The sequence below is a fragment of the Oncorhynchus kisutch genome, linkage group LG8 (genome assembly GCF_002021735.2).
Source record: "Oncorhynchus kisutch isolate 150728-3 linkage group LG8, Okis_V2, whole genome shotgun sequence".
NCBI lineage: Eukaryota > Metazoa > Chordata > Actinopteri > Salmoniformes > Salmonidae > Oncorhynchus > Oncorhynchus kisutch.
In genome coordinates this window covers 37,901,159-37,927,952 of record NC_034181.2, presented here as the reverse complement: position 1 = coordinate 37,927,952, position 26,794 = coordinate 37,901,159, and the positions used below count along the sequence as shown (strand labels likewise).

The window sequence follows — 26,794 nt, the reverse complement described above, 5'->3', positions numbered from 1 at the left end:
GAGGATAACTATTTGCTGAAGGTAGGAATTATTGCAAGATATGTGTCTGTACTTATTTAGCATTTTCTCTTTCCCTCTCGACATTAGCTTGACTGAGTAGTCTGGAGACTTTCCAGTCAGCTCTCTGAGCACATCTGATTCACTTTGCCATTCCCCCTTTAAACGAGCCCCGCCCCGAAATCAGTCGATCAAATTCTGCAACAACTCAACCTCGTCTGTCCAATCATAACCCACTGGGGGTGGTCTTAGGATGGTGGTCCGGGAGGTTGTTAGCCAATAGGATTTACTGCTCAGTGAACTAACGGTTCACGTCAACTATCGTTGGTTCTCTGAACCAGACATTATTCATGTTTATGTTGTAGTTATTTAAAGAGACACGATGAGGTGATATAGCGGAATTTAATTTTGAGAAGTAACAGTCGGTTACTCCTAAACATGTATGAAGGCAGTATCGTGTATACATTCATTTGGCTAACTCCTCAATTCAGATGCACTGTTTTTTTTATTTAAATGTTTCATAGTGTCGCAATAGTATATGCCACCCTGCTAAACAGTGGCTTTAGTAGGCCTAGGCTACACTCAACACTCAGTTTATAAAGTTAGCTGGTGATATGTGAATGAGCATGCGACGCCAATTCATTCACAAGCTCCCTTCAGCACATTCACGTTGTTAGCCTCACTACTTCATAATATTACTTGCAGTTTCATATGAAAGTGAACTGGTATAAAATTGTCAGAATCTTAAGTTTACTTTAAAATCATTGCATGGTTGAACGTATCCAAATACAAATCATTAGCCAACTATGTAGAGAAAATCAACGGCAAACATATCGAACGTGTTTTAGTTTGTGCTGTCTTATTATGGTGCTTTAAAGTAAAACATTGACCTCAGCCACACGGAAAGCACGCTACATTTTAACATCATATACCGTCATTGATTTTAACACACCCACCGCCCACCAGAGACCAAAACGACGCCTTGTTCGAGTTAATTTGAATCTGGCAAGGAGGGAGTGGAGGTCTTCCGCCCGTCCTCTGCACTGTGAGCTGCTATTTCTCCCGCTGCCTCAGAACAACACAGTCGATTTCCGTTAGGCACCGACTGTATGGGCAGAATAACAGTTTTTTTTGACAGCACTAAGTAGAAGTATTTCTTATTATCGAAGACAGTTTGCGAGTAGATAGCTACATATCAACGAGCAGTTTTATATTCGTTTCAAGCGTTGTCTGTAGTGAGTATGAGGCAAAGTGAGAAGTAGCAGCTATCTTCGAGGAAAGAAAGTCAAAATAAAGATCAGAACCTACATACAGTATTATCGTTAGTGTTATAAATAATTTCAAATTTGCCAAATTAGCTAGTTTGATAGCTGGCCAGCATCATGACTCGGAGATCATGTGCAATTTACGCTACTGGGATTCTCTGCGCCCATCTACTGATAGTGGGCATCGCATTGGTCGTGGCTCAAGTCTTCCAAACAATGATTTACAATCGGCTTAAAAAGGTGAGTTGTAACTTTTTCCCACTTCAAACATGCATTTTATAGTTTTTTTGTTGTCTGGTGGCTTTAACTTGTTAACGTCTGTTGTCTTTGCACTGAACAGCAGACGGTGAGTCACATTTCCCATCCCTTCTCGTTACTAGTTTTCAACCTGGGCTCAGGAATAGACGTAACATAGTAAACGTGCCTTTATGGGAGTTTATCATTATTTCGTGTGATATGTTATGAATTACAATTTGTACGATATGTTACGGATTGCAATTCGTACATGTTGCGAATTTGCAAAAATTTATATATTACAAATTCTAGTTTGTTGTGGTTAATGTTCGCTAGGTGGCAAGGTGGTTAACGTTAACTAGGCTAGGGGTTAGGAGTTTGGTTAGAGGATGGATTAGCTCCCATTCCAAGTAGTTGCAAAGTAGCTAAAAAGTAGTAAGTAGTAGGAAAGTTGTTTGTGATAAGATATGAACACGCAACCTTTGGGTTGCTAGACATTGAAGTTATACCTCCTGTCTTATGTAACCATACCAAATGTAACACATCATACAAATTTCAGTGTCCCGGTTTACTATGCTACGTATAGTCTGAGACCAGGCTGGAGCTTTAAATGTGATGTTTGCTAGCTAGCTACAGCATTGAGTTCACTCAATCCCCATCTCCAGTCATTAGCCCACCCAACATGGGTCAGTGCAACATACCATGCATTCCAAGGTCGCCAATTTATGTGCTGCATTTTTTTTTTTACCACCAACCAGTGATGGTTTTTGTGGTAGGATCGCAACATTTTATCATTCATAAATCCGCAACATTGATTCAAACCTCTTGAACAGCTCTGCATGTAAACTCAGTGTATTGTAGTAGCCTATGGATGGAATCTCTGGCAGATTTACAATGCGGGGTATGCTCATGTCACAGTGCGTCGTGGTAAGACCATCACCATGGATGGGTGCTCTCAGAGCAAGCAACCTGCTTTATTCCATCCGTACAATAAACACACTATAAATAACATTTAAATCATACTTAGCCAAGCTTTATTATACACGATACAGATGATTTGAATTAGAACTGCTGCACCTTCAACTGCAGTGTATTCATCTTATCTACATGTGTGTCTCACAATATAATTGATTTGGGATTTAAAGTTTTATATGAGCTTCCCAAGTGGCTTATTGGGTTTATCAGTCAGGGGTTGTAGTAGGGTAGGAATCCTGTCAGAGGAGGGTAGGGAGGCGTGTGCGTGGAAACGCATTGGTGGGGGGAAGGGAGAGAGCTCGTGAAGGCTCGGAGTCAAGCTTCCTTTTGGAATACTTTGCATTTCATTCTTCCCCGTCTTTGCTGACAAGGTTGAATACCACACTATAAAAGAATCTCCCCCAAAAATGTCCTAGAGATCTGAACAGGTTCAATTTATTTTTCTGGAACTGCGAACCTCAGCAGAAATGTCAAACTGGCAGGGAGAGTATACAGACACAAACAGCCCAATGTTCCCTGCCACAGTTTAATTGCTGTTGTTAAATTCGCGTCTGTGTTTATTTCGGATATGGTAGTGTCATGCTAGACCTAGGATACATAACATCAAGAAATGAAACAAACAAAAAATGATCAAATATCAGCCTACCAGGCGCTTTACTTTCAATAGAGTGCCCGAGTTGTATGTGGACATTGCCGGTGACTGAAAAGATAAATGAGAAATAAGAAATAAAGAAGTTCTGTCCATCCACAACTGTACCACTTCTAAAACTGATCTGATGTTGTTTCATGTCATGGTGCACTTTTAGAACAACTTCCCAGTATCCTACCTAGAGGACTTCTGGTAAAAGGGCGTGGATGGGAGAGGAGTGTTTAATTCACGTATGGAATCTGACGGACTCCTTGGCCTGGCGGCAGGATATTTTTTGGTCAAACAGCAGTCATCTGTTAACTTGTTGTTTCAGCCCTGGCCTGATCTAGGTCTAGAGGACTGCTCTTCCAGGAAGAAACCCTCAGCTGCTCCTCACTATATTTTGGAGGGTAGAGTAAAAAAAACTTCACAACAAATTCATGGGTGACAAACCTGTTTACTTGAATTCAAACAGGTTTCTTTCATAATTCATAGATGGGGAAAACCAGAGAAATATGGCACTGAATGTAATTTCATATTATCTTGAACAGTTATCTAACCACAACTCCTGCATATATTTTGGCTTAAGTTTTAATTTATTTGTGAGTGACCCTAACAGTTGTTATGCTTTCATGTCCTTACCACTCATCATGTGACCCACCCCCACCCACCAACTACATGCACATAGTGAGTTTGATTTATGATAAGATTGATAAACCGCAACCCTCTGTCCCTGCTTGCTTGTGAGATCAAGGCTTTAAGCATTTCTAAGAGATAAATGATGTAGACATGATGTCTATGGAAGCCTTTAGGTGGCCTTCTTTTTTTCAAGGTTGGTAAACACAAGAATTCTTCTAATCTAGACCTTGGTTTTAGTTAAAATGTTGTATACACAGAAACTGTCACTCTTGAATTGTATCTGTTTGAAAGGGACTCAGTTTAATCTAGAAAACAGAACAAACTTCACTGATTGCGAAATTTGGAAACTTGGTAGAACACTGCTGATGACTGAATCGCGTGTTAGTGTTTCCCTCACTCTCTCATATCCTGTACGCAATCAGTGTTTGGCTTTAAACACATTCAATCCAACACACAGCATTGGAATAGCTAGCTTACTTTGGCTTGACTTTTTAATTCACACCATTCAGGTGACTCAAATGATCTTGTAAAATAAAAGGAAATGTCTTCAAAGTATCAAATAGGCTTTTTGTTGCTTGTTCCTAAATAACTTGGATATTTTTTCTTGAATGCAATGCGATATTTGACTCTATAGCAATCATAATTTGCTGTACAGCATTGATTATTCAATTAGAGTTGGTTCACATTCAAGGCTCTAAAGTGTGACCATGTTGGTTACATATGCTCCGAGATGTTTTATTTTGGGAGTACCAGTGAAAGATCCCACCCCCCCAGATAAAAATTATTGTAATGATAGGCTTCACTGTGCAGTTGTTTCCGAGTGACCTAGAGAGAAAAAAAACGTGAGTGCAGATTTGTTCAGTCAAAAGCCTAGATTTTAAAGACGGCCTGTATTTCTTGTAACTTTCTGAAGTGGTAATGGCTTAAGAATGCCTCTGTTGACCACTTTGTGTAGCAAGTTAGTGATGCTGAAACAGTCATTTCTAAAGGCTTTCTCATAAAACATAACAAATTAAATGTTAATTGTAAAGTCGGCTTACCTTTTTGAATGATTATATCATAAAGATCTGTATCAATCAGGTCGTCTTTTTTTTGTTGCAAACTCTGCTATTGCGCATGCAGTACAGAAACACTGCCAGCCAAACACCAGCCTCTTGAGGTGTGCAATTGAAATTTAAAGGGCAACAATACCCTCCAAAATATATATATATATTTTTTCTTCCCCTAGACCTCAAGTGTTCTTCATGGGCATTTGTTTACACCTTGTCCAGTAATGTTACCTCATTAGCTCGCTTTTGTAGCTAACAACCTGGTTACTTTACCAGTACATCTGAACATTTGGCGGCACAGAAGGAAAGCAAAAAGGATAGCTTCTTTAGAAGATTAATGACAATACCATTGAATGAACGACAGAGCTCATGTCGTCACTCAAAATGTACCCTCTTAACATCAGTGTAGAATTTAATGTATCTCAATAGGTTGCTCTCTTACACCGTGTAGAAATGTGATATTCCACAAATGACTTTAATTTCAATGACCTGTTTTTGTATCAACATTTTAGCTTTTTATAGTAAACAAATGTTTTTACAGGGTTAAATATTAGTTTCTAGAGTACAACGTTTGCTTAAAAAGTAGCTAGAATTTATATAGACCAAATATGCTACATACAGTGCATTCGGGAAGTATTCAGACCCCTTGACCTTTTACACATTTTGTTATGATACAGCCTTATTCTAAAATGGGTTATAGTTTTCCCCCCTAATCAATCTACACACGATACCCCATAATGACTAAGCGAAAACAGATGAAGATTTTTTTTGCAAATACTTAATTACATAAGTATTCAGACCCTTTGCTATGAGATTTGAAATTGAGCTTGGGTGCAACCTGTTTGCATGGATCATCTTTGAGATGTTACTACAACTTGATTGGAGTCCACCTGTGGTAAATTTAATTGATTGGACATGATTTGGAAAGGCACACACCTATCCATATAAGGTCTCACAGTTGACACTGCATGTCAGAGGAAAAACCAAGCCATGAGTTCCGAGACAGGATTGTGTCGAGGCACAGATCTAGGGAAGGGTACCAAAAAATGTCTCCAGTATAGAAGGTCACCAAGCACACAGTGACCTCCATCATTCTTAAATTGAAGAAGTTTAGAACCACCAAGAGTCTTCCTAGAGCTGACCGCCCGGCCAAACTGAGCAATCGGGGGAGAAGAGCCTTGGTCAGCGAGGTGACCAAGAACCTGATGGTCACTCTGACAGAGCTCCAGAGTTCCTCTGTGGAGATGGGAAAACCTTCCAGAAGGACAACCAGCTCTGCAGCACTCCACCAATCAGGCATTTTATGGTACAGTGAGTGGCCAAACGGAAGCTACTCCTCAGTAAAAGGCACATGACAGCCCGCTTGGAGTTTGCCAAAAGGCATCTAAGCGCACTCAGACCACGAGAAACAAGATTCTCTGGTCTGATGAAACCAAGATTGAACTTGTTGGTTTAAATCTCAAGCATCACTTCTGAAAGAAACCTGGCACCATCCCTACGGTGAAGCATGGTGGTGGCAGCATCATGCTGTGGGGATGTTTTTCAGCAGCAGGGACGGGGAGACTAGTCAGGAGATCCTTGACGAAAACCTTCTCCAGAGCGCTCAGGACCTCATACTGGGGTGAAGGTTCACCTTCCAACAGGACAACGACCCTAAGCACACAGCCAAGACAACACAGAAGTGGCTTTGGGACAAGTCTCTGAATGTCCTTGAGTGGCCCAGCCAGAGCCCAGATTTGAACCCGATCAAACTTGTCTGGAGAGAACAGAAAATAGCTGTGCAGCGACGCTCCCCAACCAACCTGACAGAGCTTGAGAGGATCTGCAGAGAAGACTGGAGGAAACTCTTCAAATACAGGTGTGCCAAGCTTGTAGCGTCATACCCAATAGGACTTGAGTCTGTAATCGCTGCCAAAGGCATCAACAAAGTACTGAGTAAAGGGTCTGAATACTTATATAAATGTAATATTTTTTTATATTTTTAAATGAACTATATAGCTAGGTGTCGTCTAAAATAACCCTAATTTATAAGACCATTCTTATTTGATTAATGGTGGTCTGACCCATCTATGTGAAGCTAGCCACAATAAGTATTAGCCGCAATAGTGGACTTTGCAGTTAGCCTTCAAAATAAATGTATGACATAATTCTACTATTTGTATTCTTTTGCAAACCTGTCATTGACATACTTTTAGTTTGAAGGCAAACCGCAAATTCCATTATTGTTCCTTATTGTGGCTAGCTTCACAACACATAACCCAGTCCGGTCGAGCTTCACTAGCCAGATGAAGTTAGCTGGCTGATTATAACGTTAGCTTTGGGCTACAGGGTTAAGTAGCTGGCTATTTCTTTTCATTAAATTAAGTTAAATTTCAATAGGTGAACAACAAGTGGCAATCTAGCTAATGCTTACTCACAAGGATTCCTAAATCATTGATAAGAATAGTGAAAATGACTGCAGTTTCTACTGATCATTGTTTTCAGGCTGGTTGTATTGGTGCTAGCTAGGTACCAAGCTAAAGCTAGCTACCACAGAAGTTGTGGTCAAACAAATTATGCTTTATTACCAGCGCGGTATTGTAAACGCATAATTCGTGGCCGGTGTTTGCTTGATTGCCGACTTTTTTGTACAGCTTTGACTGCTACTGTATCTTTTTTGACCCAAATGGCGTTCCATAGTATGTATGTCACTGCTATTATCTTCAAGACATACAGTGCCTTGCGAAAGTATTCGGCCCCCTTGAACTTTGCGACCTTTTGCCACATTTCAGGCTTCAAACATAAAGATATAAAACTGTTTGGGTGTGCAAAATTATTCAGCCCCCTTAAGTTAATACTTTGTAGCGCCACCTTTTGCTGCGATTACAGCTGTAAGTCACTTGGGGTATGTCTCTATCAGTTTTGCACATCGAGAGACTGAACATTTTTCCCATTCCTCCTTGCAAAACAGCTCGAACTCAGTGAGGTTGGATGGAGAGCATTTGTGAACAGCAGTTTTCAGTTCTTTCCACAGATTCTCGATTGGATTCAGGTCTGGACTTTGACTTGGCCATTCTAACACCTGGATATGTTTATTTTTGAACCATTCCATTGTAGATTTTGCTTTATGTTTTGGATCATTGTCTTGTTGGAAGACAAATCTCCGTCCCAGTCTCAGGTCTTTTGCAGACTCCATCAGGTTTTCTTCCAGAATGGTCCTGTATTTGGCTCCATCCATCTTCCCCATCAATTTTAACCATCTTCCCTGTCCCTGCTGAAGAAAAGCAGGCCCAAACCATGATGCTGCCACCACCATGTTTGACAGTGGGGATGGGTGATGAGCTGTGTTGCTTTTACGCCAAACATAACATTTTGCATTGTTGCCAAAAATGTCAATTTTGGTTTCATCTGACCAGAGCACCTTCTTCCACATGTTTGGTGTGTCTCCCAGGTGGCTTGTGGCAAAATTTAAACGACACTTTTATGGATATCTTTAAGAAATGGCTTTCTTCTTGCCACTCTTCCATAAAGGCCAGATTTGTGCAATATACGACTGATTGTTGTCCTATGGACAACCTCAGCTGTAGATCTCTGCAGTTCATCCAGAGTGATCATGGGCCTCTTGGCTGCATCTCTGATCAGTCTTCTCCTTGTATGAGCTGACAGTTTAGAGGGACGGCCAGGTCTTGGTAGATTTGCAGTGGTCTGATACTCCTTCCATTTCAATATTATCGCTTGCACAGTGCTCCTTGGGATGTTTAAAGCTTAGGAAATCTTTTTGTATCCAAATCCGGCTTTAAACTTCTTCACAACAGTATCTCGGACCTGCCTGGTGTGTTCCTTGTTCTTCATGATGCTCTCTGCGCTTTTAACGGACCTCTGAGACTATCACAGTGCAGGTGCATTTATACGGAGACTTGATTACACACAGGTGGATTGTATTGATCATCATTAGTCATTTAGGTCAACATTGGATCATTCAGAGATCCTCACTGAACTTCTGGAGAGAGTTTGCTGCACTGAAAGTAAAGGGGCTGAATAATTTTGCACACCCAATTTTTCAGTTTTTGATTTGTTAAAAAAGTTTGAAATATCCAATAAATGTCGTTCCACTTCATGATTGTGTCCCACTTGTTGTTGATTCTTCACAAAAAAATACAGTTTTATATCTTTATGTTTGAAGCCTGAAATGTGGCAAAAGGTCGCAAAGTTCAAGGGGGCCGAATACTTTCGCAAGGCACTGTACATACTATGGAACGCCATTTGGGTCTTTGGTGTCAAAAAAGATACAGTAGCAGTCAAAGCTGTACAAAAAAGTCGGCAATCAAGCAAACACCGGCCACGAATTACGCGTTTACAATACCGCGCTGGTAATAAAGCATAATTAATTATTTACTGTGTAACTCCGGTAGGGCAACATCTGAAAAATAGCGCACTTGGTAGTGTGTGTACCGGTGCTTGACCAGTTGGCGAAAGCCAACATCACCCAGACAGAGAACGGTTGATTGTCAAGGGCAATGAATTCCATTATCTTGGCTTTAATGGATTTCGCCTTTAAGTTGTCTCGCTGAAAAATTATTACTCTTTCAAATGACTGTTGACTGCTTGATCCACACAGCAGACATTGTGGGCTCGGTTAAGAATGCTGTGCTGCACGTGTAGCACAACATTTTACGTGCCGTCATTACGTCATGTACCTACGTTATATAGGAATGCACAGTTGCTTTAACATCGGTTTTTAACATCGGCGTTAAACTGATGTCGCGCCGATACCAATGTTGGCATTTGTAGCTCGTATCAGCCGATTCCGATATGTTCACCAATATATCGTGCATCCCTAGTTGTGCTCCTAACTTTTTATTAGAACCCTGTTTACAAGACTTGTGCTGGAAACTAGCCTATTTCACTGCTGCAATATGCCCGCTCAAAGTTTTTAAACATGATCATAACTGACTGGAGTCTAAATGAAGTAATAGGCTTCTGTTTTTCCCCTGAGGAGTAAGCCCCCCAGTTCAGTGCTCTAGCTAGGGTGTTCTCACCTTTGGCCCAGTTGTATAGTGTGTGTGTGTGTGTGTGTGTGTGTGTGTGTGTGTGTATGAGCCAAAATACTGTTCTAACATTTAAGACTCCATAGGGAGTATGCACCTCCATTGTAATGAGTCATTCTACCATCTTATATCATGGTTGCACAAAAGTCTTGACAGGAAACAAGAGTTTTTGTGCATCCCTGTTGGGCCACACCTTAAAATAAACATCCTCTTTCAATCACCGAGCTTCGCTGAGCTTCTCTGAGACTTCAGCTGAGTGAGCTGTGTGAATGATGGTAAAGGCCATTCCCAAGTACACCTCACTTTACTCAGAGGACAGAGAAAGCAATCAGGAACCCCTTACATAAAGGACGGGGGAAGTGAGAAATTTCTCACTTGAAGTTAGTAATACCGATATCTCTTTACGGTAGGCCCTATTGGCGTCGAGTACTTACCAGTATTTTATGGATCAACAGACCGCTTAACAGTAATTTGCTCTTCAGATTTGACAACCATGTTTCAACACGCTTCATTCATTCATTCAAAAGTGTTGAATGTCACTGCGTTAGTTTTAATTACAGTTGAATTACCTTGTTGACGCTACTGTCTTTTCTAGTCCAGGCATGATGGCTAACTTTAACCACTTTCCTGTATTCAGATGATGACTAATAGGACAGTGATGCTAGTCCATATTGTCTATTCAAACTGTCATGCTGCCACTATTGTGGGTAGTAATTTAGGCTTTTTGAAGATTGTCCTGAGCAAAATGCAAATATCGTTCTCATCCTGCTGAAGTCGACAGAGACTCCCCCTGGGCAGTTTTCACTCAGGTTTTCTGCTTGTAATGACAGTTATTCAGCTGTGAAGGACCTTCCCCCCTTACCCTGTTTTGGTGTGTTGGCATAGGGTGTACACTACATTAATTGCAGTGTGTGCTCTCTCCTGGCATAACCTGAGAAGGATTGTTGGTGGATGATGCTGCCGCAATCAAAAATGTAATTGCTTAAAATATCCTTAGTTAAGAAATGAATGAAATGGTTTTAAATTGCATTTTTAGGCTAAATAGCTTTCTATCCCTGTGGAATGTACTACTGTAAACAAATTATGCTTGGAGATATCATTGTTGTTTTGGTCTGTCCTCCATCATTAACTGTATTTCTCTCTCTTTTTGTTGTTGTTGTAGGAATTGACCTTGACTGAGGCGAGCCGAGTATTTGAGTCGTGGAAGAACCCACCACCTCCAGTCTACATGGAGTATTACTTCTTCAACGTGACCAACCCTGAAGTGTTCTTAGCAGGGGGCAAGGCAGCTGTCACCCAGATTGGACCTTATACTTACAGGTAGGTTGACAACACACTCACTGCTCTCCTTTCAAATGAGATGGCCTCAGTTCACAAAGGGCTTGAGATCAACACTCGTAACTCAGACTTCAGTGGAACTCCTATATCGATACCAATGAAAGGTTATTGCTAATATTTGTTTTTCGTGTGTATATCTCAAGTTCAGATTCGGTCCACTATGTATTTGTTTTATGATCTGTTTGTTTGATCATGGGAAGCTGGCGATGCAGGTCTTGGGAAAGTCATATGGGGGAGGGGGGAGGATATTTGTTTGGAATGACAACCTTTCTACTCACACCTTTCCATAACAGGGAATACAGGCCCAGGGAAAATGTGACTTTCCTCGAAAACGGAACCAAGGTTTATGCCCTGAACCCCAAAAGCTTTGTCTTCGTCCCAGAGAAGTCCCGGGGTAATCCAGAGGTCGACATTCTGAGGACAGTCAACATCCCAGCTGTGGTGAGTTAGTGTGTGTGTCTCTTGGTCTCTGCTTGTTACCTCTACATACTTGTAGTCTTCACATATGCACTTTATCTTAGCTGCCATGGACATGGTATATCCGCAATACAGTGTGTTGGGCTGCAGATTAACTAGTGGTTAAGAGCATTGGGTCAGTAACTGAAAGGTCGCTGGTTCGAATCCCGAGCCAACTAGGTAAAACAAATCTGCCGGTGTGCCCTTGAGCAAGGCTCCAGGGACGCATTCAATAATGGCTGATCCCTGGCCATGACCCCACTCTCCGAGAGGGTCTTCAAGGGGAGAGTGGGATATGCAAAAAACACATTCCAATTCACACTTGTACGTATGTGAAATAGGACAAATGTAAGCACCCACCTAATCATTATTATAAACTATGGTGCAGCGCCTTTCTAAGAACACATAGAAACATGAGGGTGTGAATCATTCCACAGCTGTTTTGTTTTGGTCAACTTTAACCTTTCGAGAGTTTCAGTATACCCACTATAACAATGTACTGACATTCCTTTACTGCTGAAGTATCAAACTCATTCCACTGAGGGCCGAGTGTTTGCGGGTTTTCGCTCCTCCCTTGTACTTAATTGGTGAATTAAGGTCACTAATTAGAAAGGAACTCCCCTCACCAGGATGTGTAGGGCTTAATTTAAAGGAAAAAATAAAAACCAGACACTTGGGCCTCCATGAAATTTTGATAACCCTGCTTTACTGCATCATTCCAGTAGACTTTCCAAGCATTATGCTAAACGCCGTATTATGACATCATGGTGACTTGTTCCTATAAGCTTGTTACTTTATCACAGACACTTTTGTGGACTTCATCCAATTTCCAATGACAAGGACCAGACCAGATGGCAACAAAAGCTATGGACTTACAAATGTTGGTGATGGTTGTGTTGCATAGTGCCTATGATCTCTAACCCTCTCCTCTCCTCTCCTCTCCTCTCCTCTCCTCTCCTCTCCTCTCCTCTCCTCTCCTCTCCTCTCCTCTCCTCTCCTCTCCTCTCCTCTCCTCTCCTCTCCTCTCCTCTCCTCTCCTCTCCTCTCCTCTCCTCTCCTCTCCTCTCCTCTCCTCTCCTCTCCTCTCCTCTCCTCTCCTCTCCTCTCCTCTCCTCTCCTCTCCTCTCCTCTCCTCTCCTCTCCTCTCCTCTCCTCTCCTCTCCTCTCCTCTCCTCTCCTCTCCTTGGACAGGCGGTGATGAACGAACTGAACTCCTACTCTTTCCTGCTGCGCACCTTCGTCTCCATGTGGATGAACTCCATCGGTGTGGAAATCTTCATGACCCGCACCGTTCATGAGGTGCTATGGGGCTTCAAGGACCCCCTGCTCTCCAAAATCCACGCCATGAAGCCAGAGGTGGACGAGATGTTTGGACTGATGTGGAAGGTAAAGCACTGTTTGTATTCAGTAAAAACCTTGAAATACTGTAATAAACCATATGGTCACTCAGATTACAGTTCAGAGCTGGTCCTTGTTAATCCAGTCATTCACTAAAGGTATAGCCTTGCTAATGGCCGGTCTTGAAATTGTGATTTTAATAGAAGTGTTGACATTGCTCGATAAATCCTGTAGTCATCGGACCTGACGGCTGTTAGTAGAGATTGAGAGACGGGGATGAGGTATTGTGGGGTCATCACATGATGAGAGTGAAAATGACAATATGCTGAGGAAGCTTGCTTAGTTCCTCTTTTTCTGGGGCTTTGGAGACTTGTGTCTGCTATTCTGCCTCACTCAATAAAAAGCAAACAGTCCGATTTAATAAACAAGTTCAGTGCATTTTTTGGAAAATCATAGAAAGAAGTAGACGGGTAGAATTTTACCTGGACCTAAACGTTCAAATCTCAACTGTCAAAGCGTTTATCTGGAAGGGACTTCTTATTGTTAGTTTGGCAATCTTACTGAGTCTTAATGTTGCCCATTAGGGTTGGGCGCTGTCCATATTTACATACTATCATATCGTTTCTGTACCATACCGGGGTATTACTGGAAGTGCACACAAAACAATTTAGGCAATGGGGATCTTGATCCAGGAGGTTGAATGCCTCTGCTGTAACCAAGAAGCTTGATCTTGACATCTAGCCACTTAGCTAGCAAGTTAGCAAATCAAATGCAAAACTGGAGCCCTGAGCTGGATATATTTTATTTGACATGAGGGTATGAATCATTCCATACTTAGAAATCTTAGATTTCTTATAGTTATAAATCTAGTTATAAGCAGTGGCGTAGCACCCCCCCCCCCCCCCCCCCTGTTTTTTAAAATGGTATTGAAAAGCATACCGTATTTAGAAATACCCCAGTATAAACGGTACATCGCCCAAACCTACTCCCTAGAAAACTGTATTATGAGAAAGAGAAAACAGAACTGGATGGGCAGGCTACAGTAATGGTGGCATTTTTATTTGAGCCTCTAGAGCACAATATTCCTCGTCAGTACATTTCCAACAACGACAACCAGCCACTTTAAACACAGAAATTACTTCCCAATTCACTTAACAGCAATAAAGGAAGATGTTCTAAATTTAACTTTGCTTGTTTGTCTGTTTCTAATTCTGTACCTGTCTGCTGTCCCCCTGTTTGTTGGATGTGTTTGTTTTGATAAGACAGTCTCGCTGAACTATTGTTGCTCTCTCTATCCTCCCAGAAAAATGGAACTGACGAAGGAGAGTTTGTGTTCCTGACTGGCGAACGGGACTATATGGAATATGGCAGAATAGACACATGGAACGGGCTGACGTAGGGACCCTTTTCCTCTGTTTTTCTTCCTTCGTGTTGTTGTGATTAATGGATAACAAGAAAGTTTCTCATGTCATAATTTAGCTTTTTGGTCCTTGCCCCGGCCATTGGGTTTACTCAATGAACAGGGATGACTTGGTATCTGTCCAATTCAAGTATTCAAAGTCCAAGGTTATTCCCAGTTGCTCCCTGTCATGACAGAGCAGATTGCAAAATGTTATGTTTAATGGCTTCCAGGCAGTTTAAATGGAATCAATATTTGGTTCCGTTATGTTAGAATAACCTTATGTAGACAAATGCGTCCTCTTGATGTCTAACATTTCCCCTACCTTTCCCCTACCTTTCCCCTATCAACAGTGAAATGTCGTGGTGGTCCTCTAACCAGAGCAACATGATAAACGGCACGGATGGCAGTGTGTTCCACCCTCTGTTGTCCAGGAAAGAGCTGCTGTACATCTTCGCTGCTGACCTCTGCAGGTACGTCACAGTCATATCTCCAAATCTTGTATTATCGGTAGTCTATGATTTATGTTTACAGTCAAAGTAGCAAGTACAAAGAGGGGCTGTGGTTTAGGTGACAACCAGGAATTCTTGGAAACGACAGACTCGTATCCCTATCAGACTGATAAACCACTGTAGAAGACGTCTCGCCCTGATCATGGTAAACAAGTGTGAGCTGAGCATGGCCCAACCAACACCACGATGCGTGAGGAGAAACTGGGAAAACGGCACATGATATGAAAAGGAAGCTTTGACTCAGTCAAAACAGTTGCACTTTATCTTCTCATAGTTAACCACTGCTCAGCACGGTATGTGACACATTTGAGACCTCCGACCTCACACTCTTCTCTGGAAATGACATGTAGAACTGAATGAAGAGTTTCAAATTCCTGCCATAATGCTGATATAATGAGAAAGTCCTACTACACGTCTTGTGTCCATATCCTTATTCCCACTTCTCCCTGTGTTCCAGGTCTATCCACCTGGCTTATGTTGAGGATGTGGAAGTGAAGGGCATCCCAGCCTACCGCTTCGCCCCTCCACATGATGTCCTGCAGAGTCCTAAGGAGAACCCTACCAACGCCGGCTTCTGTGTACCAGCTGGGGACTGCCTTGGCACCGGGGTGCTTAAAGTCAGTGTTTGCCGAGAAGGTACGAGACGGTTCATCACCCTGTTGCAACCCTGGTTTGCATAACAAAGCATGCACCCCCCCACTTACCCACTGTTTGAGTTGACTAACAACATAACCTATTGTTTTGGACTGAAAAGAATACCCCAGTCAATCCAGTTCTAGTTGCGCTTCCAGCTGCAGTAAATATCAGAAATTTCCCATGTTTGACTATCCAGATTTTACAATTGTGTAGATGGTGAATGATTAACTCTGGATGAGGGCTATAAAACACTTGAATTGCCTGCATAGCTGTGGACTTCAGGGTTAGGATACGGCTAATCTCGAAATGATTTCCTCTCCTAAAACAATCCATGTACAAACACATGGCATATAAATGCCCTGCTGTAACCCTTAATTCTCGTGGGTAGATGCCTTTTTAAGTCCTGTACTGTATATGTGTTAAACATCCGCATTCACGGTGTGGTGCAGCAGAGAAAGTTCAACAGTCTGGATGCTGTTATGACGGAGTCATCTCCGGGCCTAGAAGTGAACTACGGCCCTTGTTAATTACTTTTGTCAGTTTGAATTCCGTTTGTCAGATATTGCAGTTTTGAGTCGTTTCCATATTCCTTAGTGAGGGTTGTTAACTCACTCAAGTTGTGCCACATAATGAAATGGAACACATTCTATTGTGTCTCTGAGGTAGTACCTTGTGGAACTTCAGAATGGTCATTATGACCTCAAAGAAATGGTTTTTCTCTTGGGTTATGAAAAACAGCCATGGTTTCACTGTCTGCTTATCAGAACCTGTCCGGTATGGGCTGCCTTTCCAATGGCTTATCAGAACCTGTTCGGTATGGGCTACCTTTCCAATGGCTTATCAGAACCTGTTCGGTATGGGCTACCTTTCCAATGGCTTATCAGAACCTGTTCGGTATGGGCTGCCTTTCCAATGGCTTATCAGAACCTGTTCGGTATGGGCTGCCTTTCCAATGGCTTATCAGAACCTGTCCGGTATGGGCTGCCTTTCCAATGGCTTATCAGAACCTGTCCGGTATGGGCTGCCTTTCCAATGGCTTATCAGAACCTGTCCGGTATGGGCTGCCTTTCCAATGGCTTATCAGAACCTGTCCGGTATGGGCTGCCTTTCCAATGGCTTATCAGAACCTGTCCGGTATGGGCTGCCTTTCCAATGGCTTATCAGAACCTGTCCGGTATGGGCTGCCTTTCCAATGGCTTATCAGAACCTGTCCGGTATGGGCTGCCTTTCCAATAGCAAGGAAGAACTCTACACATATTTTTGCTATCTGTTCTGCTGTCTCTGTGCTTGGGTTATAATATCAGATAGCAGACATTAGCAATATCTCACATCTGTCCATGATATTTCCTTTTAAGATATTTCATTTTCCTCAGTTTTCAAACATTTGACTTTGTTTTGCTTAATCCTCCCTGATGGCAGTCCATAAGGATATAGGTTAGTTGATCATATTGGTTGCTCGTGTTTTATTTTTGTCTCTAAGGTCCAATACAGCCTTTCTCAATGTCAAATCATTTCTGGGTAACAATTAAGTACACAACTGTACACAATTTGTTTTCAATTAAAATGGTAAAAAAGAAACAAATAGCCTCTTGGCAAAGAGCAATTTCTCAAGCAAGAATTTTGCTAGGACCGTCTGGTAGTGGTCTGAGTGGGGAGAGAAAAAAAAGGTGCTGTTATTGGTAGAGAGGTTTGGAACTCTCTTATTAGTCTAACAAATTTAGCACCAGGTGATTTCACCAGGCAGGCCAAAATTCCATCCAACAAAAACAGGCTGAAATTTCAGGTGCTCTTTTCAGACAGCTCTTACTCTAAAGGGCATTATCATAATTTTCACAATTTCATAGTATTATTCCAACCTCAGAGTGGAGATGTATATAAAACACAGACAATTTTTGACTGCACTGGGCCACATGTTTTACCCCCATCTCCTTCCTCTTGTCCATAGGTGCCCCTATCGTGGTGTCATTCCCTCACTTCTATCAGGCCGATGCCATGTACATTAATGCTGTTGAAGGACTGAGCCCCAACAAGGAGGAGCATGAGACTTACCTTGACCTTAATCCAGTATGAACAAACATTTTATCTAACGTATGTATGCATGTATGTATGTCATAAGGCCAATATGTGGGATTTGTTATGGGCCCTAAACTCAGTGGCCAGTTTATTAGGTACACCCATCTAGTATCGGGTCGGACCCCTCTTTAGCCACGAAGGGATGCATCTTGTCAGCAACAATGTTCAGATGCACCATGGCGTTCAAACTTTGCTCAATTGGTATCAAGGGACCAAACATGTGCCAGGAGAACACTCCCCACACCAACTCCACCAGTCTGTACCGTTGACACTAGGCAGGATGGGGCCATGGACTCACGCTGCTTACGCCAAATCCTGACTCTGCCATCAACATGACACAACAGCAACTGGGATTTGTGTTCCTGTTTGGCCCGCCTGTTAGCTTACACGATTCTTGCCATTCTCCTTAGACCTCGCTCATCAACAAGCTGTTTTTGCCCACAGGACTGCTGCTGACTGGATGTGTTTAGCTTGTTGCACCATTCTCGGTAAACCCAAGACACTGTCGTGTGTGAAAATCCCAAGAGGCCGTCCGTTTCTGAGATTCTGGAACTGGCGCACCTGGCACCGACGACCATACCACGCTCAGTCACCTAGGTTACTCGTTTTGCCCATTCTAACGTTTAATCGAAACAGTAACTGAATGCTTGTTTGCCTGCTTTATATAGCAAACCACGGCCATGTGACTCACTGTGTAGGAGCGAACCATTGTCATGAACGGGTTGGTGTACCTAATAAACTGGCCACGGAGTATACTGATTACATCGTCTCAATCTGATTATAAATAGACCGTATTTAATAGCCATGTGACATTTTTTGCATTTGTGTGTTTTATGAAGTACCAGTGGATTATTAAAATAAGCTGTCTCCATATCGGAAAGGACAAGATGTAACTGCATTTTAAAGAATATTTTATTTTGTATTTCTAGACCACTGGGGTCCCCATCCGTGCCTGCAAGAGAGCCCAGCTCAATATAATTTTGAACAGAGTTCCAGGCTTTCCGTAAGTAAAGACCAGAACAGTTTTACACACTTTGAAGCCTGCTCTTTTCCCACTCGATTCGTATGAAGGATGAGAAGACCCATTGTTGAACCTTGTCCTCATTACATTTTCTCTTCCTCAGCAAAACCAAACATCTAAACGTTACAATTTTCCCTATCATGTTTGTCAATGAGGTAAGACATATCTCCTCCCTCCCTCTCTCTCTCTCTCCATTATTTTGTGAAATTCAGTCTGCCTCACGTGCAGCCTAGGAATGTCAAATGAAGTTTCAAAATTTTGCCAGAGAAAATCCTTTATTACTGGTCTATTATTAAGACTAGTTAATAACTGGTTTGCAGCATCTCACACCAGTTAATTAAATAGTAAAGACGGGTTGATAACCGTAGTGACCTCCCCCAGACGGCCACTATCGACGATGACTCTGCTACCCAGATGAGGACCCTGCTGCTCATCGTGACCCTGGTGTCCAACTTCCCTCTGCTCATCGTGGGCATGGGTGCCATCCTGCTCGTAGTCTTCGTCCTCCTGGTCTGCAGGTCTCGCCAGAAGAAGGTAAGACCTCCCCTCTACCCCTGCACTTACTCCCAGGACACCCCAAACAAGAATATTCATTGGCTTCTTCTGAAATATAGTGTAAATTGTACATTTTTAATTTAAAATTGGGCACTTCACTCACAATGTCAGTTGTGGTGAAGGATTCCATAAGTGGTTATTAGTCTATAGTGGTGCAATGTCACAACAAAGGTTTAATGTTAGCTTTGTTCAATGTTTATCTGTTTATAGACCATTTATACTTCTATATTAACATCACTGGTCTGGTGACTGGGGGTAACCTCTAACTACTTACATGATAAAACTCACATGGTCAGCATGTCCTACCTCCTATAATGTCTGTATCAAATGTTATTCCGGCTGGCCTTTCTAACAATTGAAACCACTGAGGTCAGAACAGGAAGTATACATCTGAATTGAGCAGTTCCTCATTGGCAGACAAGTCACAATGATGACAGTCTACAGTGACGTACAGGCACTGAACTCTAGTAATCCTGTAGGTTAGCCAGTGTACTTTCAACACTTATCTGTGTTTGTCTTGGTTAGTCGTTCTGACCCCTTGTGCATGACCCCATTCCCCACCCATCAGTCATGACTCGGATAAGAGTTATCTTAGTATCTTCCCCACGTGGTTCAACAAAACAGATATCGGCCTGCCGGCATGTTCATGCTGAGGAACAAAGTAGGAGTTCACATCACAGACAGAATTGGTATTTTAAAGTATTCAGATAAAGCTTGTTTTATCAAATAAAGCTGTAAGAACTGTATAGTTAACGTATTATGATAAAACATTTCTGTAACCCCTCCCCTTTTTTTCCTTTCTGTTTTAGAATGAAGTAAAACGTATTGATTTTACTGAAGCTTTTCATTCTTTTACTGTAAGTCTTAATTTTGCTTCGTTTGCTATTTTCTTTGAGCTGTTAGCAATTCTTGCTTGTTGCTTATAATTTAAAATTATCTTCAGGGATTATTTTTACACACAAGTATGTGGACACCTGTTCGTTGAACATCTCATTACAAAATCATGGTCATTTTATATGGAGTTGGTCCCCCCCCCCCTTTGCTGCCATAAAACAGCCTCTATTCTTCTGGGAAGCATTTTCACTGTTGGAACATTGCTGCGGAGACTTCCATTCAGCCACGAGCATTAGTGAGGTCAAGCACTGATGTTGGGTGATTGGGCCTGGCTCACATTCGGCATTCCAATTCATCCCAAAAGTGTTCCATGGGGTTGAGGTCAGGGCTCTGCAGGCCAGTCAAGTTATTCCACACCGATCTCGACAAACCATTTCTGAATGGACCTCGCTTTGTGCACGGGGGCATTGTCATGCTGAAACAGGAAAGGGCCTTCCCCAAACTGTTACCACAAAGTTGGAAGCACAGAATCGTCTAGAATGTCATTGTAGCATTAAGATTTCCCTTCACTGGAACTAAGGGGCCCGAACCCTGAAACAGTCCCAGACCATTATTCCTCCTCCATTAAACTTTACAGTTGGCACTATGCATTGGGGCAGCTAGTGTTCTCCTGGCATCTGCCGAACCCAGATTTGTCCGTTGGATTGCCAGATGGTGAAGCGTGATTCATCACTCCAGAGAACATGTTTCCTCTGCTCCAGAGTCCAATGGTGGCGAGCTTTACACCACGCCAGCCAGCACTTGGCATTGCTCATGGTGATCGTAGGCTTGTGTGAGGCTGCTCGGCCATGGAAACTAATTTGAAGTTCCCGACTAACAGTTCTTGTGCTGACGTTGCTTCCGAAGGCAGTTAGGAACTGTGTAGTGAGTGTTGCAATCGAGGACAGACAATTTTTGTGCGCTATGTTTCCACTTCACAATAACAGCACTTACAGTTGACCGGGGCAGCTCTAGCAGGGCAGAAATTTGACGAACTGACTTGTTGGAAAGGTGGCATCCTATGACGGTGCCACGTTGAAAGTCACTGAGCTCTTCAGTTAGCCCATTCTACTGCTAATGTTTGCCTATGGAGGTTTGCACGGCTGTGTGCTCAATTTTATACACCTGTCAGCAACTGGTGTGGCTGACTTAGCTGAATCCACAAATTTGAGGGGGTGTCCACATGCTTTGTGTGTATATACTGAACAAAAATATAAACGCAACGCAATGTAAAGTGTTGGTCCCATTTTTCATGAGCTGAAATAAAAGATAACAAAAATTGTTTATATTTAGCATTTATAATTTTGTTAAGTATATATGCATGCATACACCGAACAAAAATATAATTGCAACATGCAACAATTTCAAGTTGTTACAGATCGTATAAGGAAATCAGTCAATTTAAATGATTTCATAAGGCCCTAATATGGGTTTCACATGACGGTCTACAGATGCATCTGTTGATCAGAGTACTTAAAAAATTTAAAAGTTAGGGGTGTGGATCAGAACCAGTCATTGTCTGGTATGACCACCATTTTGTTTCATGCAGCGCGACACATCTCCTTCGCATAGAGTTGCTCAGGCTGTTAATTGTGGCCTGTGGAATATTGTCCCACTCCTCTTCAATGGCTGTGCCAAGTTGACATGTAATGTGATGGTTTCCAGGAATTGTTTACAGATCGTTGCAACATGGGGCCGTGCATTATCATGCTGAAACATGTGATGGTGGTGGATGAATGGCATGACAACGTGCCTCAGGATCTCGTCATGGTATCACTGTGCATTCAAATTGCCATTGATTAAATGCAGTTGTGTTCGTTGTCCATAGCTTAAGATTGCCCGTACCATAACACCACTATGGGCCACTCTGTTTACAACGTTGACATCAGCAAACCGCTCACCCACACAACAACATACACGTGGTCTATGGTTGTGAGGCTGGTTGGACATACTGCCAAATTCTCTAAAATGACATTGGAGGCGGTTTATGATAGAAAAATGTACATTCAATTATCTGGCAACAGCTCTGGTGGACATTCCTGCAGTCAGCATGCCAATTGCACACTCCCTCAACTTCAGACACCTGTGGCATTGTGTTGTGTGACAAAACTGCACATTTTAGAGCTGCCTTTTATTGTTCCCAGCACAAGCTGCACCTGTGTAATGATGCTGTTTAATCAGCTTCTTGATATGCCACACCTGTCAGGTGGCTGGATTATCTTGGCAAAGGAGAAATGCTAATTAACAGCGACATAAACAAATTTGAGCACAACATTTGAGAGAAATAAGCTTTTTGTGCGTATGGAACATTTCTGGGATCTTTTATTTCAGCTCATGAAACATGGGACCAACACTTTACATGTTGCATTTATGTTTTTGTTTAGTGTATATCTATCTCATTCCTGCTTCATATTATATTTGTTCTTTAAGTTGAAAAATATTTTGGGTTTGTTGGTTTGTACAGTGACATTATGATATATGATTCATGATATATCCACAATTAGTTTATTCTATAACATTGCATTAAACATTTCATTTTCATGTGTAAAATTTTTCCAATTTAGTTATACGTATATAAATGGGTGTTGTTTTCATGGTGGGATTATTATGACCTTTACAAAATGTTTTTCCCTCTTCAGACGGCAAAAGACGACACTGCCTACACTCAAGTCAGCGACAAACCAGAGGTTGAACCATCAGAAAACAACCACACCAACCAGCCAATGAGGAACGGCTCCTACATCGCCATGTCTCCTGTGGAGGCTCAGAAGTGTTGATGGAGGCTGCAGTGTGTGGAGGGGCAGGTGGAGCAGCCTGGTGGAGCAGCGGTATTATAACCAAGGCAGGGTTTTGCAGTGCGGACATGGGGTTTCACTTTTGGGGACTGTCCTACTCTCCTGCTGAGCATGGCCTTTCTTCCTGCCATAGTGCAAAACAACATCTCCGGTCTACTACTAATGTCACTTGTCTTTTTTCTGTCGAGCTCACCGCTGATTTCATGACCCAACACTAGTTATCTCAGCCAGGACAATAGGTTTTGTGAGTATTTTCTGCACTTTGAAGTAGAATATTAGTCAGTATTCTCAATGATTAACAACCACTGAGGCACCACTATCAGCCTTCCAACAGGGCGCAAAGAGCACTGACTGACCGTAGTATTTACCTGAACAATGAAGATCAGAAGGTCCTCTAACATTTCTTTGTAACGGTGTTTGTGAGGTTACCTCCAAAACAAGCCAACAGATTAAAACCTTTGCTCCTTAAGTTAAATAGTATGACCAGTACTATTCCCTCCCTCCCTGTAACTGAGTTTTCAGTGACTCAGAATGTGGGTTTGCTAACAAAACTGTGTACTTCCTTACCATATCCGTTTTGTAGAGAAAAAAACTATAGAAGGGAAAGAAGAAAAAAAAAAAGAAATGAACTGAGCCAAACTATTCATATTATGTTGAGCAATCACATACCCAAGTTGTCATCAAACAGAATTTGTGACTGTGTGCATGTCTTACACTGTAGTGTCCAGTTTTGATTGGACTATGGGTTACATTTTCTTGATGCAGGCACTGTGTAGTATGACAACCGAGAGATTTCGCTTTTTTTTAATTTATTTTTTACATATTGACATTTTTGGAAGCCTTTTTGAAGACATGTCAATGTCCTCAGAAGATAAGACATTAGTAGATAGCTGCTTTTCCCATTATGTGGTGTTAGGGGATTGTACCTATAGCCGAAGTAGATATACCATAAACCTTCATCTAATATTCAAAATGGAAGAAAAAACCTACATTACAAGGGAGACTTGAACCTACTTTCTGCCTTACAATTGTTCAGTGTGTTGATTCTTCATGTGGATGTGGTAAAAAGCTGGATATCTTAGTTGTACATGCGTAATGGGGAAATGTTAGGCTACCTCTGACCTAATCCAGCAAGTAGTCAAAGGTGTGCCTAAAACACTTTTTAATTTTAAGTGTCGACCCACGTTGTGTGTCTGCACTGATACTTAGAATAAGCACAATTTGGATTGCTAATACAGTCCTCATAAGGTAACAGGTCTTCACATAGACTGTACCCTGCTAGAAGCATATTATACTACTTGTATTTACAGTTGTGTGTTTTAACACTGCATTTTTGGGAAAGGGCTCGTAAGTAGGCGTTTCACTGTAATACAACACCTGTTGTATTTGGTGCATGTCACGTTGAAGACCGATGGGTGCCCTGTAAAGAAAACAACTAAGTTCTAGAATAAACGGTCAGGCCCTGCACACTGCTTCTGCTGTGCATGTTATGTCGAACAGAGTCAACTGGCTAGCCAAGGAGCTTCAGGTATTCAGACAAACATGACACTTGAATCACTATTTGTCTTACTGTATGTTTTGATGTGGTGTTTTTTGTTGCTGTCGTTGGTCACTAGTCTCTGTGTCGTGTCAAGGCTTTTGGCAGTCGCTTCTGGAAAAAATGTACTAAGTCCATAATATTGTCAACTTCAAAATGTGATTCCTGCACTTTCCAAAAAAATTACTTGCCCTGTATTTTTTGGGGACTATGTAAAATGCAATGGTCCTTCGGTGTATTTCAGTGGTTTGACCCAGGGTTGTTTTTCATTGGTTCCTGAGGTGTAATTCTAGATGGACACTTTGCCTTTGTTACTTGCTTTTAGGTAGATAGAATATTCTTTATCTATTATTGCTGCAATTAATTACCATAACCTATGGGCTTGTATTTTTCTGTGGAGAAACCATCCATGCTCATATTCTGTTTAGGGTTGTTCCAACAAACTGAGATCACTCTTCTGAATTGTTAAGTCTGGTCTGTGAACTCCTTAAATGTTTAAGAATATTTGAGCATAGGATACAATGCCCAAAACTTGCTGTCATTTACTGGAATTAGCAGATAACTATAGATAGCAAAATTGTAACATCAAGTATAATGGTTTTTAAACCCACTTATGTTAACTGATGAGGACTTGACCTCACTTGTCATTGTGGCTGAAGAATTGTCCATATTGAGAGTTTTGTTTCTGTGGGTGATGATGGCTTGGGTTGTTAAAACTGGAAACTATTTCTGGAGGTCTAGATGGATACTCTAGTAAACAAATGAAGGAGAGTTGTTCAAGTATTAGTTTGTTTGGTTGTGCCAGTAAGGACGTCTGTCCGACATGGCTTTGGGCTGTACTATGATAAACTGGTCCTGATTTTTATATATCATGATTATATATCAAGAACCAATTCACAATAGGCCTTTTCAGTTTGAAACCTACTGTACTTATCAGGCAATTATTGCATTGTGCAAGCATGGCTGTACTTGTATAATCATCACAGTATATCATACTATCCTTTTTTTAAACTTTAACATATAAGACCTTGAACCAGAGCCATGTGTGTTGTATGCTTAACAGTGCACACACACACACACACACACACTTACCTGAGACACTATCTGACTGACTAGTCCCATTCACCTTTGTACCCAATCATTCATGTCCATTCGCTCCTCTGTGCGTGACCAAAGATAACCTACATGGATCTGTTCTAGCTTGTGTCTACTCTCCTCCGAGATAACGGTTGTGCCACCGCCTACCTAATAGTAATTGCACCATATACCTTTTATACAGTGCACTATTTTAGGCCAGGGCCCAAAGGGCTCTGGTCAAAAGCAGTGCACGGTTTAGGGAATAGGGTGCCATTTCAGATGCAAGCCATCTAAAACAGTGCCAGGATCCAATTGCAGTGTATTTACAACAGTGTTTGAGTTGTCTTTTCCCAACAAGACAAGAATTCCATAACTATTGTTAATATCAAGAGACTGGGGTGATCTGTATTGCTTGTTATGCACAAATGCTGCTCTAATGTGCGGGAGAAAAAATACGTTTTATGTATTGACACAACAATATAATGTTATGTAAAAATACATTTTATTAAATGTTTTTTTTAATCTGACACAATTTATGTATCCATATGTTCAATGTTGTCTTTGTTTTTCTGAATTTGTATGTTTTTTTGTTTGGTCCCGTTTTCATTTCCTAACATTTTTTTTCTTCTTCTGTTTAGTAATATTCAACTTGGTCATCAAGCACATTTCAGTTGAACATTGAATTTTTCTGTCTCTCAAATGTTCTTAGAGAGAATTCCTAGTTGGTCGTGTGTGTTGGATGATAAGCTTATGTAGACATTTTTGTACAGCCAATGTACTGTTTTGTCAAACTGGAGTGATTTTTTTTTTATTGGAAGGCTGATAATGTGTATGCATGTGGAGGTAGATTGCCTTAGTGCCTGGATGGGTACATGGGTCGTGTACAAGCAGATTGCCTTAGTGCCTGGATGGGTACAAGGGTCGTGTACAAGCAATCTAACCCATAGATGAATGAAGCCCTCCTTCATGGAAAAACAACGGTAATACCATCCTTTTATTTCCTTAAATTGCTTTCAAGTAACCAATTTAGTTAAGCAGTGTGGCAACTGTATATATTTTTTTCACATTTCATTTTGTGTACATTTCTAAAGGTCTCAGTCACCATCTAACAGACATTTTAATGTTACTTCTGAGTTTAAGTTTTTTGCTGCTGAAAATGACAATCGTCATGTTGGGTGAAAAACTATTTCAAATGTAATATACATTAGTTTTGATAATTTACACTGCACAAATGTTTATACAATGCTTTTGTAAACATTTTTAGTGTATTTGCCAAAAAATAAATAAAGTAGCAAAGAATACAGTTGATGGCTGTGTTTTGCTTTTAACACGATACCAACATTACCATTAAATACTGTTTTAAATTTTAA

At 41.4% G+C, this 26,794-nt stretch overlaps 1 protein-coding gene across 2 annotated transcripts; it reads left to right on the top strand.

The window, feature by feature from the left end:
- Window positions 1-626: 626 nt before the first annotated feature.
- Window positions 627-26,794, top strand: LOC109895722 (lysosome membrane protein 2). 2 transcript variants are annotated; one of them, XM_020489654.2, is made up of 13 exons: window positions 627-1,502; window positions 10,977-11,134; window positions 11,446-11,593; window positions 12,800-12,994; window positions 14,250-14,341; window positions 14,699-14,818; window positions 15,315-15,493; window positions 17,439-17,557; window positions 18,496-18,569; window positions 18,691-18,742; window positions 18,969-19,121; window positions 19,952-19,999; window positions 22,655-26,794. In XM_020489654.2, exons 1-13 carry the CDS (start codon window positions 1,380-1,382, stop codon window positions 22,790-22,792), a joined length of 1,599 nt encoding a protein of 532 aa, XP_020345243.1. In that variant the 5' UTR covers window positions 627-1,379; the 3' UTR covers window positions 22,793-26,794. The 2 variants fall into 2 exon arrangements, with proteins under 2 accessions (XP_020345243.1, XP_020345244.1); XM_020489655.2 differs by lacking the exon at window positions 19,952-19,999 and having other exon boundaries at window positions 986-1,502.

What these genes read in the sequence shown, in the direction of transcription:
- LOC109895722 (XM_020489654.2), top strand. Translation starts at nt 1,380, where the DNA reads ATGACTCGGAGATCATGTGCAATTTACGCTACTGGGATTCTCTGCGCC. An exon ending in GACACATGGAACGGGCTGAC is followed by an intron (nt 14,342 to 14,698) that starts GTAGGGACCCTT and finishes CCCTATCAACAG; the next exon opens with TGAAATGTCGTGGTGGTCCT. An exon ending in CTATCATGTTTGTCAATGAG is followed by an intron (nt 18,743 to 18,968) that starts GTAAGACATATC and finishes GACCTCCCCCAG; the next exon opens with ACGGCCACTATCGACGATGA.